This window comes from Cajanus cajan, chromosome 6, assembly GCF_000230855.2.
Source record: "Cajanus cajan strain Asha chromosome 6, NIPB_CcT2T_4, whole genome shotgun sequence".
NCBI classification, from domain to species: Eukaryota; Viridiplantae; Streptophyta; class Magnoliopsida; order Fabales; family Fabaceae; genus Cajanus; species Cajanus cajan.
In genome coordinates, this window is record NC_138522.1 from 58250584 (window position 1) to 58263894 (window position 13311).

Genomic DNA, 13311 nt, shown 5'->3' on the forward strand with positions numbered 1-13311 from the left:
CTCACTCAGACGGTCCTTCTACAAATACGTACGACTTATACTGACAACTCCTAGATGATACAAATGACTTGACTTCACACTTCACCCCCTCCCCACACCTTCCTTTCCTCTCTCTCCTTTTGTTCCTTTCCCCAGGTCTTCTTGGAAAAGAAAACTCCTTCTTCCTCTGTCATTTTCATCTCTAATTTCGTACACATACCTCTTCCTCCTATTCTTCAACTTTGCTTCATATGCATATATATATTCATTTCCTTAGGTTATGCATAATTAATTTTCATTAGATATAAGATATCAATATTTTAACTTAACTCTGCTTTAAATTTGTCCTTAAACTTGCTCAATTTCTTATCCAGCTAGACCCTAGTTGAGTTAAGCAAGTGATGGAAGCAGTTTACAGGTTGAAACCTCTTTTGCCTTGTCCAGAAGACGTGTTTAGAGCTTCTGAAATGCGTCCAAGTTGTTACCTGCAGCTAGAAGCACCGCAACAGAATGCAACCGACTCTAATATGTCGGATCGGATGATGAAGATCCAGATCGCCAATCACCCTCTTTATCCAGATTTACTCTCTGCATATATAGAATGCCAAAAGGTCATATAGAGTTAATTACTAGTACTATGCCTAATTAATTCGTAAGCAAGTTAATTCATGTAATTATTTTCAAAGGTTGGAGCACCACCAGAAGTTGCATCCCTTCTTGAAGAAATAGGTCGAGAAAGCCACCGCATGAATGCTCGCCGTCAGATAGGGGATGGTCCTCAACTTGATCACTTCATGGTGTGTTTTCAAATTTCTCTTTTACTTTTATATCTTGATTGTTTCCAAATTTAGATAGATTTTAATTGTTGTTTTTGTTACCTCAAAGGAAACATACTGCGAACTTCTTCATAGATACAAGGAGGAGTTGTCGAAGCCCTTCAGTGAAGCGACTTTGTTTTTGGGAAACATGGAATCACAACTCAGCAACCTTTGTAATGGAACACTAACAATAACAAAGTCGCCGGATAATATCCGCTCCGGTAAACCCTCCATTCCTTTCCTGCTATGTTTAGTTCAACTCTAATTCTGGATATCATTATCTTTCTTTATTCTTAGTTAATAGCTATTAGATTATTAATTAAGTCTGAACATAGATGGCCCCTTTTTGTACCTTAAAGATATAGCTGGTTCAGAAGTATTTAATTTGAACGACTACCCCCGCTCCTCTCGTAGTAAAATTAAGATATAATCTTTTAATGCAGCAAATAAATTAATAGTTTAAAATGTATGTATATTGTAACATAACACTGTTTATTAATAAAATAATTTATTACTGTAATGAATTTTAAAGAAGATAGTCTAAAAGTTAATAAAATTATTGGAGTGTTTGTTTCCTGTCTAGACTTGCTACATAATTAGATGACTAGTACTGCACAAAAATCTTTTACTTATTAATACATTAATCCATATACTACAATTACTCATCAATAAAATAAAATACGCATCAAAGAGGTAAGAGAGGATAGGAAAAAAATATATATAATGAGATGATATATGATGGAAATTTTGACTTAAAAGAACGTATGGTTGAATACTCAGAGAGGTGTTAAGGAAGACTTCAGAAAAGAATTAATGTGAGAATAAAGAGTTTTTTCTTTTTTTTCTTTAAGGATTGTCTATATTAGGGCTCAACCTTAAGTCTTTCTTTAAGATAATTTTAGATGTGCTTACTTGGAACATAAAAAAATCTATAAATACATGCCTTTTGTCGAGCATATATTTTGATTGAGGATTGAAGGAAATAGTTAACTCTAAACCTAAACTTTGGACACCCATATTGGAATCAAAGGTTTTCGCTTGAATAGGAATTGACAAAGTATATACATTGCAATTTTGACAAGAAATAAGAAAAAAAATGACTTGGAAAGGTGGAATTTAGAAGATGTCGATGATATTGAATATTTATAAGATTGAGTATCTAGTCTCATTATTACAAAATAATTGTGACATTAATAAAGATGGCACACAAGATTAAAGTTGGGTGATTAAAATATAAAAACACATTAGGCAGGATTGGTACGTGAAATAATTTTATATTTTTAAAAACCTTAAAACGAGAATCTTAATTTTCTATATTTGATAATTATTTTTAAAAAAACTTAAGAATATAGTTTTCTGACAATCATTTTTATTCTATTTTTTCACAAAATATTATCATGAGATAGGTAAAAATTTAACTTTTTCGAATTAAAGAAAAAAGTTTAATATTTATAAAAAGATCTTAGTATTCATTTTTAAAATAAAATCTCTTTTTTCCTCTCTTATTTTTCTTTCTTCCTCACTTTCCCTCTCTCTCCATCTCTATCTCTCACTCTCACTCCTCTTCTCTTCCTTTCTACCACTCTTCATCTCTCCCTCTCCCTTTATCTCTATCTCTCACTCTCACTCCTCCTCTCTTTCTCTATCCCTGTCTTTCTCCTTCGATTCCTCTTTCTCCCCCTCTCTTTCTTAATTATTATTTAGCATTTTTTTTGTTATTTCTTTTGTTGAATTATGTATGTATTTAAATAATTTTAACTATAATTTTTTTAACTTTTTAAAATAGTTTAATGTCATATTTGTAATAAAATTTGAGTAAATAAATTTATCTAATGATTTTATTTAAAAAAGACTACTTTTGTAAAAAGTAATTATATACCTAAGAATATATTATTATAACCATATGTAAAAATCTTTAATTCTTAAGAATCTTGTATGAATATTTTTAAAAATCTTTATGAGTAAGTAAATATATTTTAATGAATCATAATTTTCAAAATTTTTAATTCTCAAGAATTATGATTCTTAAATATGAAAAAACTTCACCCTATTGAATGCCCTCTAAGGGTCAATTGTTACCTCAAATTACGTACCAATTTCAGAGTAATTTATATGCTAAATAATTTATATACAAAAGGAAATCGGTGTGACACTTATCAAAATAATTTATATGTAAATTTTATTTTTATGAATTTGATCGAACCATATATCAAGTTATAGAAAATCAATTCTAGTACCATGGATTGTCTGAATCAACATTTAAGAAATTGTTTTAGTTTAATTAATAATTTTGAGTTTAAAGCCATTGGATCTTGAAATGGGCAATGAGGTATATGGAAAGATTTTTTATTTTATTTTATTAATGTAAGTAAAATATATTAAATCGAAGTTCTTTTGGTGAGTGACACTTGCTGCACTTGGTTATTAAAAAAATATTTATCTTTAACACTACAAAAAAGTTACATACAATAATACACTAAAAATGTCATTATATATATAGATATAAATTTCTTTAATATATAGTTACACAAAATTTTAGTATTAATTTTATATGAAATTTGACAACATATATTTTATATTATTATAACTTATATTTACACTTTTTTTTAACAATATATCAGAGTATATATATATATATATATATATATATATATATATATATATATATATATATATATATATATATATGAGGAGGGTTCAAACGACACCGGTGTAACTTTTACTAAGTGTTACACCACTCAATAACTTTATATTAAATGTGAATTTTGAAAATCCAACCGTTAAATTGAAAGTTCATATCTCTTAGATCATATATGTCAAATTTTATATTAATCTAAGATGATTTGATGCTTCATTCTCATAAAATAAAATTGACGTAATATATACATTTCAAAATATACTAAAATATGAACACTTTGATTACCTTCAAGTTGTTGTTCAATTTTAACAAAATTTGACATACATGATCTAAGAGATATGAACTTTTAATCTAACGGTTGGATTTTCAAAATTCATATTTAATATAAAGTTATTAAGCGGTGTAACACTTAGTAAAAGTTACACCGGTGTCGTTTGAACCCTCCTCTATATATATATATATTTGTATATAGATAAAAATAATTTTTAGTAGTAAGTATTGTATGTGTGATATTATATAACAACTTTTTTTTTAGTTTAAGAGTGTACTAAATAAGAAATAAATCCTAGGAAAACTTTTGTTACCTATATAATCGAAGGATTGATATATGCCAAAAACATAAAAGAAAAGCTGTGGTATTTATATCCGAATTTAACATAACATTGCTTTTAGTTCTAATTAGTGAAACTTCTCCTTCTTTTTTTCCCCCTAATTAGTTCTAATAAAAGACCGGATCCAAGGGTATTATATAATAAATTGGGTGTGAAAAGAAAGTATTTTTATCTTACTATATATACATATGTATAGTAGTATAGGTATCCGTGAAGTGCAAGTCGCGCATTTTGCTTTCTATGAACTATTTTTAGGGTAGCTGAGTCGAGTTGTATACTAGGAAGGAGAGTCAGTCCCAAGAAAACATATAGAGAGCCTAAAATAGTTGAAAACATATATTAAGAACCATTTTATTAGTCCAGTGTCATGATATCATGAAGAAGTGATAAAAAGGAGAAAAAAGAAGAAAAATTGTTAAAGCCTGAGTTTAGCATGTAAAAATAATAGGGTTTGTATACGATCAACTACTACCGCTAAACTTTTATACATGGGTATATATATATATATAAACAAAGAAATATTTAAATTTTTAAATTAAAATATAAGTAAATTTTAACAAAATAAATCTTATTTAAAATTTTTAATCCATAAATTTGATAAATGAGAATATTATCTAAAATAAATATGTGTTCAAAGATATTTTAAGAAATGTAATATATATTAAATATGAAATCGTGAAAATTGAATGTATTTAACTAATTTTTTTTATACGTGTGAAATTAGGTTATTTTACTTTTATATAAGTTAGGAGCACCTCAAACCTTGCCTAGCAATGTGTTCTCTTCTGAACTACACGTATTCACTTATCACGATTTACATCCCTCTACTCGAGGGAGTGACATTTATCTGTATATGTATGAAATTCTCGTCCAATTAATTAAGCTCCATAATAATTAAATAATCTTGGAGCATACATGACATTAAGGAGTCCAATTAAGTTGGTTGAAGATATTGTGTGAATGTTTTAAGTCTCTTTGTATGGAGTTTGATTTTCATAAATAAGAAAGTAGAATACATGCTTCTCGACATACATATACTGAAGTTCTTGAATGTGTATTTGTCAATCAATGAATATCTAATGTTGTGTTAGTGTCCATTTTGGCATATATACCAAGAGTTCTTGTGTTTTGCTTTTTGGTCAGATGAGGTAGCAAGTGGAGCATCAGATGAAGAATTAAGTTGTGGGGAGATTGAAGCAGTTGAAGGTCATCGTGTATCTTCTTCTGTAAGTTGTCCAGGTGATCAAAAGATTAAAGAGATGCTCCTTCGCAAATATAGTGGCCATTTTAGTGGTTTGAGAAAGGAATTTCTAAAACAAAGAAAAAAGGGTAAGCTACCAAAGGATGCAAGGATAGCATTGATGGACTGGTGGAACACACATCATAGATGGCCATATCCTACGGTAATTTCAATTAACATGCATCATAAAGTACATTAATGTAACTCTATATATGTGAATGCCTTGAAACTGAAAATCAATGATATATGCATACAGGAGGAGGAGAAAGTAAAGTTATCAGAAATGACTGGATTGGATCAAAAGCAGATCAATAATTGGTTCATCAATCAGAGGAAAAGGCATTGGAAACCAACTGAGGATATGCGATTTGCCGTTAGTGGCAGCATAGGAGGACCTGTGTTACTTTAGTTATATCTCAACTTGTACCCTCTGCACGATTAATGTATACATTCCATCGTCAACATGATATACTAAATTTTGGCTTCCGCATTACTCTTTGACAAATACCTTCGGCTAATATATTTATTAAAGTTGTAGCTATGGTAGTGTAGTGCGTCATTGATGTTGTTCAGTGTCAGTATTCCTGAATCTTGGATTATTTTACAACAATGTCATGCCAAAGAAAGAAGGATCTTCCTCTTGAAAGCTGCTCTTTCATTGTAGTATATCGCAAAAAAGTACTGAGCTAAGAGTGATTATTAATTATTGGTATGAATGATGTTACATATATTACAGCAATGCTACTACTCTTGATTAAAGTTGGGTAGGCTCTTGTCTTAAATTTTACAATTTGACATGAATAGCGCCTATACCTAGATGGAACCGATAATTTATACTATATATAACAAGAGATCCGAAGTATTTCATAGTAAGCAATATGAAAAATTAATAGGCTTGTCATCCGTTTTTGGGTGTATATGTATATTAGTTTTTGTTTTAATACAATACATTCAGAATTAAATTTAGTAGTGTTCAGATATCCTGTGTTTATTGTGCAGCAGGTTCATTAAATTATTCTGCTCCATGCATTTTTATAATTTTTATTGATGTACCTGCCAAAGAAATGAAGCGAAAAGAACCTAGCAATTATCCTGTGAGTTGCAGTGTTGGAACTGGGACTTAAGCTCGCTCAATAGTTAAAACCTGGTGACTTGCCCCGTTCAATTTGTATCCCCATTTTTTTCATCACACTTTTTTTTTTTCATCTTCTTAGTTTTAAAAATAATTATTTTTCCTCTAACCCTTTTTATTTTTACATATATTTTAGGATTTAAATTAAAATTAAAATTCTCTTCCTGGGTATGGCTCTATTTTAGGAATGTATTAAATATTTAAATGCCTTAATTCATTTCATGAAGACCCACAAATTACTAAAAATATCTTAGGTCGAGATATCTACAAATTCCTTTAAAATTGTTTTTTTACAGCATTTTAAAAATGCTTTTATTGCTTAGTATTTGAAAATAATATTTTTGTCAAAAAAAAAAATACAAAAATGGCGAGAAAGTATGGAAGAAAAGATGAAGCCCAAAAGAAATACCTTTATTTCAAAATGTGGACGTGCCGGAGTGGTTATCGGGCATGACTAGAAATCATGTGGGCTCTGCCCGCGCAGGTTCGAATCCTGCCGTTCACGTTTTATTAAATAATAAAAAAAAGCCCTATTTTATAGGCTTTTAAAATTTTTAAAAACAAATAAGGCCCAAGCCCAATCTTTTTTTCACCATACAAGTCGGACAACCAAATCAACAAACAGGATGTTTCTGCCACAACTGCATCTGGATTTTTTTTTCAGTTGTTAAATTCTCTTAATTATTACAAAAAAGCATAAATCTCAAATAAAGATAGTTATATTTATCAAGAAATTTATATTCATCAAATTTTAAGTTATATATGACCAAGTGATTCAACATCCCTTTTATGTTGTTTTATGTATGTTAGTTACAAACCTTTTTTTTTATTATTATTATTTAACATTCTAGGTTATCATTTTCTACTAGCTAACCTATATACTAATATTGTTGAAACTCACTCATTGTAGTTTTAACTTATTTATTATAGTTATTGATTGAATTTTATTTGAAATCATAAATTTTGTGCGTTCTGAATTGATTTCATTTAACAAATGTCTTTTCTAATTTATTAATAAGATTTATCAAAATTTATGATTTCTATAAATTTTGATTAATAGTAGAAAAAGTGTTTTTAATTGTTGTTCATCTTTGAAGTAACATGTGAGCTTATAGTTTATTATTTTAAAATCTTAATTTTTTAATGACTTTCTTTATGTATTATACATGACATTTGAATTATTATACTATTTATATTAATTTTAATAATATTGTAAATTATATATATATAAAAAAGAGTTACCAATAATTAAAAACACTATAATATTATACTTGTCTAAAAATATTTCATGTCTTTACAAAATAAAAATAAATTTTATATTAAAAAAATCATATAAACTTATTTTTATGTTATTTTACATTTACCAATTAATTCAATAACTTTTTTTTTTTGTTAATCTGTTATAATTCAAAACCTTCAATCGTTAACTATCAACTTCTAATTATTATTTTTTCGTATTTTAACTAATTTATCAATTTTTCCATTATAATTATAGCTATCTTAATTGTATCCAAAATTTTTGTCTTTTCAAATATTGTTGCCTCACTTCATTTTTTTATTACTCAAATTTTCAAGTGACATTTAACTAGATGTACATACCTTGTTCTTTGTTTTTTTTTTGCTCCATAAATAAAAGAAATAATAATATAATTTTCATACTTAATTTCCACATATATTTCTCTTTTACAGTATTAAAAAAAATAGATGTAAAAGTGTTTTAGTCTTGAAACCAAGTGATTGATAATTTTATAATAGGAGCGTAGATGGAAATTATCCTCTCTTTATATATACACGTAAGAAAATAGACATATAACAATTAAGATCCATTTTTTCTTTGTACATAATTTTTAGAGATTTAATTAATCTGCACTTCTACACTATTGATCTTTTTGTTTTCTTTATCTATAATTCAAGGTTATATATTAATAAAATTAATTAATGTATAACTTTTTTTACAAAAATATCAACAAGATTCAAATATAGAATCTTTCACATATTATTTCAACCTTTCGTTATTAGATTGATCTTAGCGGTTATATTTAAGTTATTCATTTTTTTTCTTCATTAATTTAATTTTTTTATTTATTACCTTTATTTCATTTATTATAATAATAATAATAATAATAATAATAATAATTATTATTATTATTATTATTTTCTCTCTCTCTTTAATAAATTCATGATTAAGAATATATATATATATATACACACACGAAACTACATGTATCTTTGATATATAAGAGATAATTTTCGGTCTTTCTTGAATCTAGTAAGATGTGTAATGTGACCCATAACAAAATATTTTAGGAATTTGTAGTATAATTTGTTAGTTGGAATAATTTTCATAAAAGGAAAAAGATGAAATAAGAAAAAAAAGAGTCTATATACTGTTTTTAAAGTGCAGATAAACACTTTTAGCTAGACTTGATTAATCTCCATTGGTATATATCATAACTTGAGTGCAATATGTGTTGTTGACAAATTTCTTTCGAGATACAGTGAAGACTTTGAATATGATTAGTACTCTCAAAATTCAAGACATCATATACCATAATAATGTTTATAGGATATTAATTTTGCTTTTATTTCTTGACTTGAGTACCAGTTATACTCCTATTTTTAATACATTTCTTTTGCTTTCCCCAAAAAAAAATATCTTATGCATTAGAGGTAAAGATAAATAAATTTATGAATGTTTATGAGTTAGTTTTGTATATGAAGAATTGATGCATTACATGATAAATCATATCAGTTTAATTATTATATTACATGGATGATGAGACTTTGCAACTTTGTTGTTGTTTGTAATACAGCTTATATGGTTGGAATGAATTTTGGTTTTTTGAGGACTGCTTGTGGTAGAAGTCTTGTTTTTTTTTTGCTTATATATTATTGTGGTAATCTGAGTTTTTCTAATAAATTATCGTGCTTTATATATATATAATATTAAATGAAGAGTTTATTTTATTTTAAATGGTGTCTATTCAATGATTTGTCATATCATTAATTCCATCCGTATCTTGTAAGAGTCAATTTATTTCTTTCCTGAATACACATCATTTTCAATTTTTGTCTACTTATGGAAAAACATATTATTTGATTCACACATTTATAAATAATTTGCGTAAAATATTGTATATATATATATATATATATTAGAGTGAAATACACGGCTCTTTGATTGGAATGAAAAAAAGAAAAACAAAAATCTTCAAATTGAAGGAATTTAAATAAAACAAAATAACTCTTTTAATTTAAGTGGAACTATACAAACTGTTGGTGTTTTGAAAATATTTCATATTGACACAACCTTGTCACATGTCAAAGTCGACTATATGTGAAATAATGCAACACTAACAATAACTTAAAAGCTTATATGTGAAGTTTTTCACATATACATGTGTTCTTTTAAGCATTGACATATAAAACATTGGCATCATATGGCTTGATTTTTTTGTTAAAAAGGGGCCAACTAAGAAAAGATCATCAAGATTCACTTTTGAAGTATGCCCATATGAGCAAGTAAACGACCATAGGACTTAAGGGTCGCATATTCTAATTCTTCTAATTAATAGACCAAACACATAAAAAGGAGCTAGTTACAAAAGAATAACTTTCATAGTTGTCTTCTGATAAACTCAAAGGCCTACATGATTAGAACCCAACAAAAAACCGGTCCTTCCAATTATGTGCATATCTTTTTATTCTTCGTCAATTTTCCTTTTAATTAACATTGATCATAAGTATCAGAATAAATGTGAATGAAAGGAATGAATTATTTCACGTGAAATTTTCATTTAGATTCTCTAGCAAAAAATTTCACCATCAGAACATTATATCTTTTATTATTATTATTATTATTATTATTTTCGCTCTTTTTATTTTTTTAATTAAGGGGTAATATTTTACCAGACAAAAGTATCGTACGAGAGAATCCACGTACGTCCTTAAATGAATTGAGTAACCTATATGTTATGAATTCAACCCTCATTGAATTAATTTCCATCTTAATTGTAGAATTTATGCCTCCAGCCTCCGTAATTAATGATCAGGTACAGTGATGTGAAGATATATATGCTTATCGTTTCCTCTCTTCAGCTTTTCTGAGGTCAAAGTGGTATCCCAAAATGTCTTCATCAATATATACAAGTATTACACCAATTAAAGACAAACAGTGATTGATCAAGTAGAGGAACAAAGGCAGATAAGTTGGCATCCTTTAAAAGCAAAGTAATCTTTGATTTGATAGGCAATATCAACTAATATCAAAGAGGGAAATTAGAGGACTGTCTCTTTTTGAGTGATTGCGATTTAGTGGATGTAATGAATAGTAAAAGCGCAGCCTGGGCAGTTTTGTGATATTTTATTCAGAATATGAAAAATTAGTTAGGAATCTTGTATAATCAGGTGTTTGTTTGATTTAAAGTTATAATACTATTTTTCAACCAATGAGCGCATACATATTATTCCAATTTAACCAATAACGTCTTTAAATCTTAAAATCTTTAATATGTAGCTGTTTAACCGGAGCTTGATTATTTCTTACAAGAGAATATATGTGGTCTTAAAAAAATCACTTTCAATTGAAAAACACATGTTCTTGTATAAATATGTGATTCAAATTAATTTACATATACATTTCAATCACATTTAATGATTTAAAGTTAATTCTACTAAACTTTAAACCAAACTACGACTGAGCTGTCCTTATTGCAAGTCCATGACTATCCTTTTAATATGATTCAGATTAATTTAAAAGTACATTTCTTTTCTATTATCATAATTGGATCAGAAAACCTACTTTATTCATCACCAAAGTAGCCTTTATATACATTTTCAGTATATCAGAAAAACTAATGATATATATATACCAGAAACTCTCTTTTTACAACAAACTAAATCTGAAAAGGAAATTACTCTTACTAACTAACTTTCAGTTATTATTCTTTCTGTATTATCATTTAATAATTTCAATCACATTTAAAGATTCAACATTAAGTCAACAAAACCAACATTAACTAAGCTGCTCTCGTTGCAATTTCATGACCATCAATTCTTTTAGTTAATGCAGTTGGACATGTAGCAGCTTGCTTAATTAGAACAACAAATTAAGATGAGCAAAAAGAAGTACAGGAAAGCTTAAGTAAACACGGTATGCTATAGCATTCATGTCGCCATGGTTTGTTTGAGGGAGATACGATCTAATAAAACACGTAATCTCTTTTATACTTATTGCAAATCCAAGAACAAGATTATGTAAAACACTTAAGTTTTGCTCGATGAGATACAAAACAGTGGGACATATAGGTGGAAATATGAAGCAACTAGGTTTGGTACCACATGATCCAATAATTAATTAACCATTAACCTCCATGACACGGAGCGGATAAAAGCAATAAATTCACAAGAGTTGCTCCTCAATGGCCAATTCCTCGATGATATTCCCATGGTTGAGGGGGTTGAAGGCTTGAATCTCGGAACACTTGTTGGGTAGAATCATAGAAGCAAGGCCTTGCTGATCAAGCGAGTGCATAGGCACAGGTTGAGGATATTTACGTGCTATGACAACCGAATTGATGACCTCATCGGTGGGGTGGAACACAGAGAGAACCTCAAAGCCTCGAAGATCACAAGGCTCAACCACAGGGTAGAGAAAAGCCCTTGCCCCATGAGCACTCCTAAGCATAAGAAGTGCCCCTGGAGCCATGTTCTTTGCCAAGTGATCAATGATTCGGTTCTTCCCCTCCTTGTCCATGCCCACCAAAGCCGCCAAATAAACAACCTCGTACTCCTTCAAACCGTTCGACACATCTAATATGTCGGTGGTGTGAAAAACCATGCGCTTGGACAAGTCAGGATCCGAGGAAACCAAGCGAGTGGCGTTGGAATTGGCCAAAGGGTCCATGTCATAGTTGTGGAAAGTGGTGGAGGGTAAGTGGTTTGAGGCCAAGACAATTGAGGTAAGAGGAAGAGGTCCTGAACCCACGAAGGCGATTTTTGTAGGGACATGGGTGCAGTGTTGGCTTAGGATAGTGAACTCAAGAAGACCAAGTTTGAGGTAGTTAGAATAGTAAGGGAAAATATTAAGGTGGTCAAGGGGGTTGTCGTATGAGCCTAGGATGGTTGAGTAATGGGTCTCTAAATGTCCTTCAGCTTCACCACATAGCCTTATAAGGTGTGATCTAATCTCCTGAACGGTTTTGTCGAGTTTAGTCACATCGATTGGGCTAGGGGGTATGCATGTGAGGACTAGTTGGGTGAAAAGCATGTCGACATTTTTGGAAGGTTTCAAACTCTCGAGACTCGAGATTTGTTCATACAGCTCGCACACTTTCTCAATCAACATCTCTTCCTCGCACACCATGTCGACACTATGAGGTTATTGTATGGGCAGACTCAGTCTCAGGATAGCTCACACTTCGCAAAGCTGTGACCAAGGTTCAATATTTATGCCCCATTTGTGGGGTCCACTCGCTTCACCCTTTGGAATTGCCTGTTTTATTTTATTCTATTTTTCGGATATTGTTATGCCACCAATTAATTTACGTTGCTTCTCCTCTGCCCTATCATGTTTCTTAACATTATCATTCCGATTTTATAGGTCTTGTAAACATGTTATAAAATAACCAAGGTGATTAACACATTTTTCTTTAATTAAAGATCAATATTAATATTTGATTTGAGATGCTAACATCAACATAAAATCATGATCAAAATTACTATTTTATTTTTATAGGAATTATCTCAGTAAAAAAGAGTTATATGTTGTTAATTAGTACTATAAAAAAATTTATAGAGAACGTGAAACCTATCCAGACTGTAACCTAGTTTTTTCAGTTTTTTTTTATACTAGCTAACAATTAATTACTAGACTGTACGACAAACTATGTATT

The 13311-nt window shown here is 29.2% G+C and overlaps 2 protein-coding genes and 1 non-coding gene across 6 annotated transcripts; 2 read left to right on the plus strand and 1 right to left on the minus strand.

The window, feature by feature from the left end:
- Positions 1-5932, plus strand: LOC109795751 (homeobox protein knotted-1-like 10). 4 transcript variants are annotated; one of them, XM_020355286.3, is made up of 6 exons: positions 1-135; positions 354-590; positions 666-776; positions 865-1018; positions 5190-5449; positions 5543-5932. In XM_020355286.3, the coding sequence occupies exons 2-6, from the start codon at positions 381-383 to the stop codon at positions 5693-5695; spliced, it is 888 nt and encodes a 295-aa protein (XP_020210875.1). In that variant the 5' UTR covers positions 1-135; positions 354-380; the 3' UTR covers positions 5696-5932. The 4 variants fall into 4 exon arrangements, with proteins under 4 accessions (XP_020210875.1, XP_020210874.1, XP_020210872.1 ...); XM_020355285.3 differs by having other exon boundaries at positions 50-189; XM_020355283.3 differs by having other exon boundaries at positions 55-256.
- Positions 5933-6841: 909 nt separating this feature from the next.
- TRNAS-AGA (transfer RNA serine (anticodon AGA)) lies at positions 6842-6923 on the plus strand. The gene has a single exon. It is a non-coding gene; the product is annotated as a tRNA-Ser (tRNA).
- Positions 6924-11620: 4697 nt separating this feature from the next.
- On the minus strand, positions 11621-12846 carry NAS4 (nicotianamine synthase 4). The gene has a single exon (XM_020358041.3). The coding sequence runs from the start codon at positions 12780-12782 to the stop codon at positions 11820-11822; it is 963 nt and encodes a 320-aa protein (XP_020213630.1). The 5' UTR covers positions 12783-12846; the 3' UTR covers positions 11621-11819.
- Positions 12847-13311: the final 465 nt, after the last annotated feature.

Coding starts and splice junctions, on each gene's coding strand:
- LOC109795751 (XM_020355286.3), top strand. CDS start 381: ATGGAAGCAGTTTACAGGTTGAAACCTCTTTTGCCTTGTCCAGAAGAC. Junction 777..864: donor CTCAACTTGATCACTTCATG/GTGTGTTTTCAA, acceptor GTTACCTCAAAG/GAAACATACTGCGAACTTCT. Junction 5,450..5,542: donor ATAGATGGCCATATCCTACG/GTAATTTCAATT, acceptor ATATGCATACAG/GAGGAGGAGAAAGTAAAGTT.
- NAS4 (XM_020358041.3), bottom strand. CDS start 12,782: ATGGTGTGCGAGGAAGAGATGTTGATTGAGAAAGTGTGCGAGCTGTAT.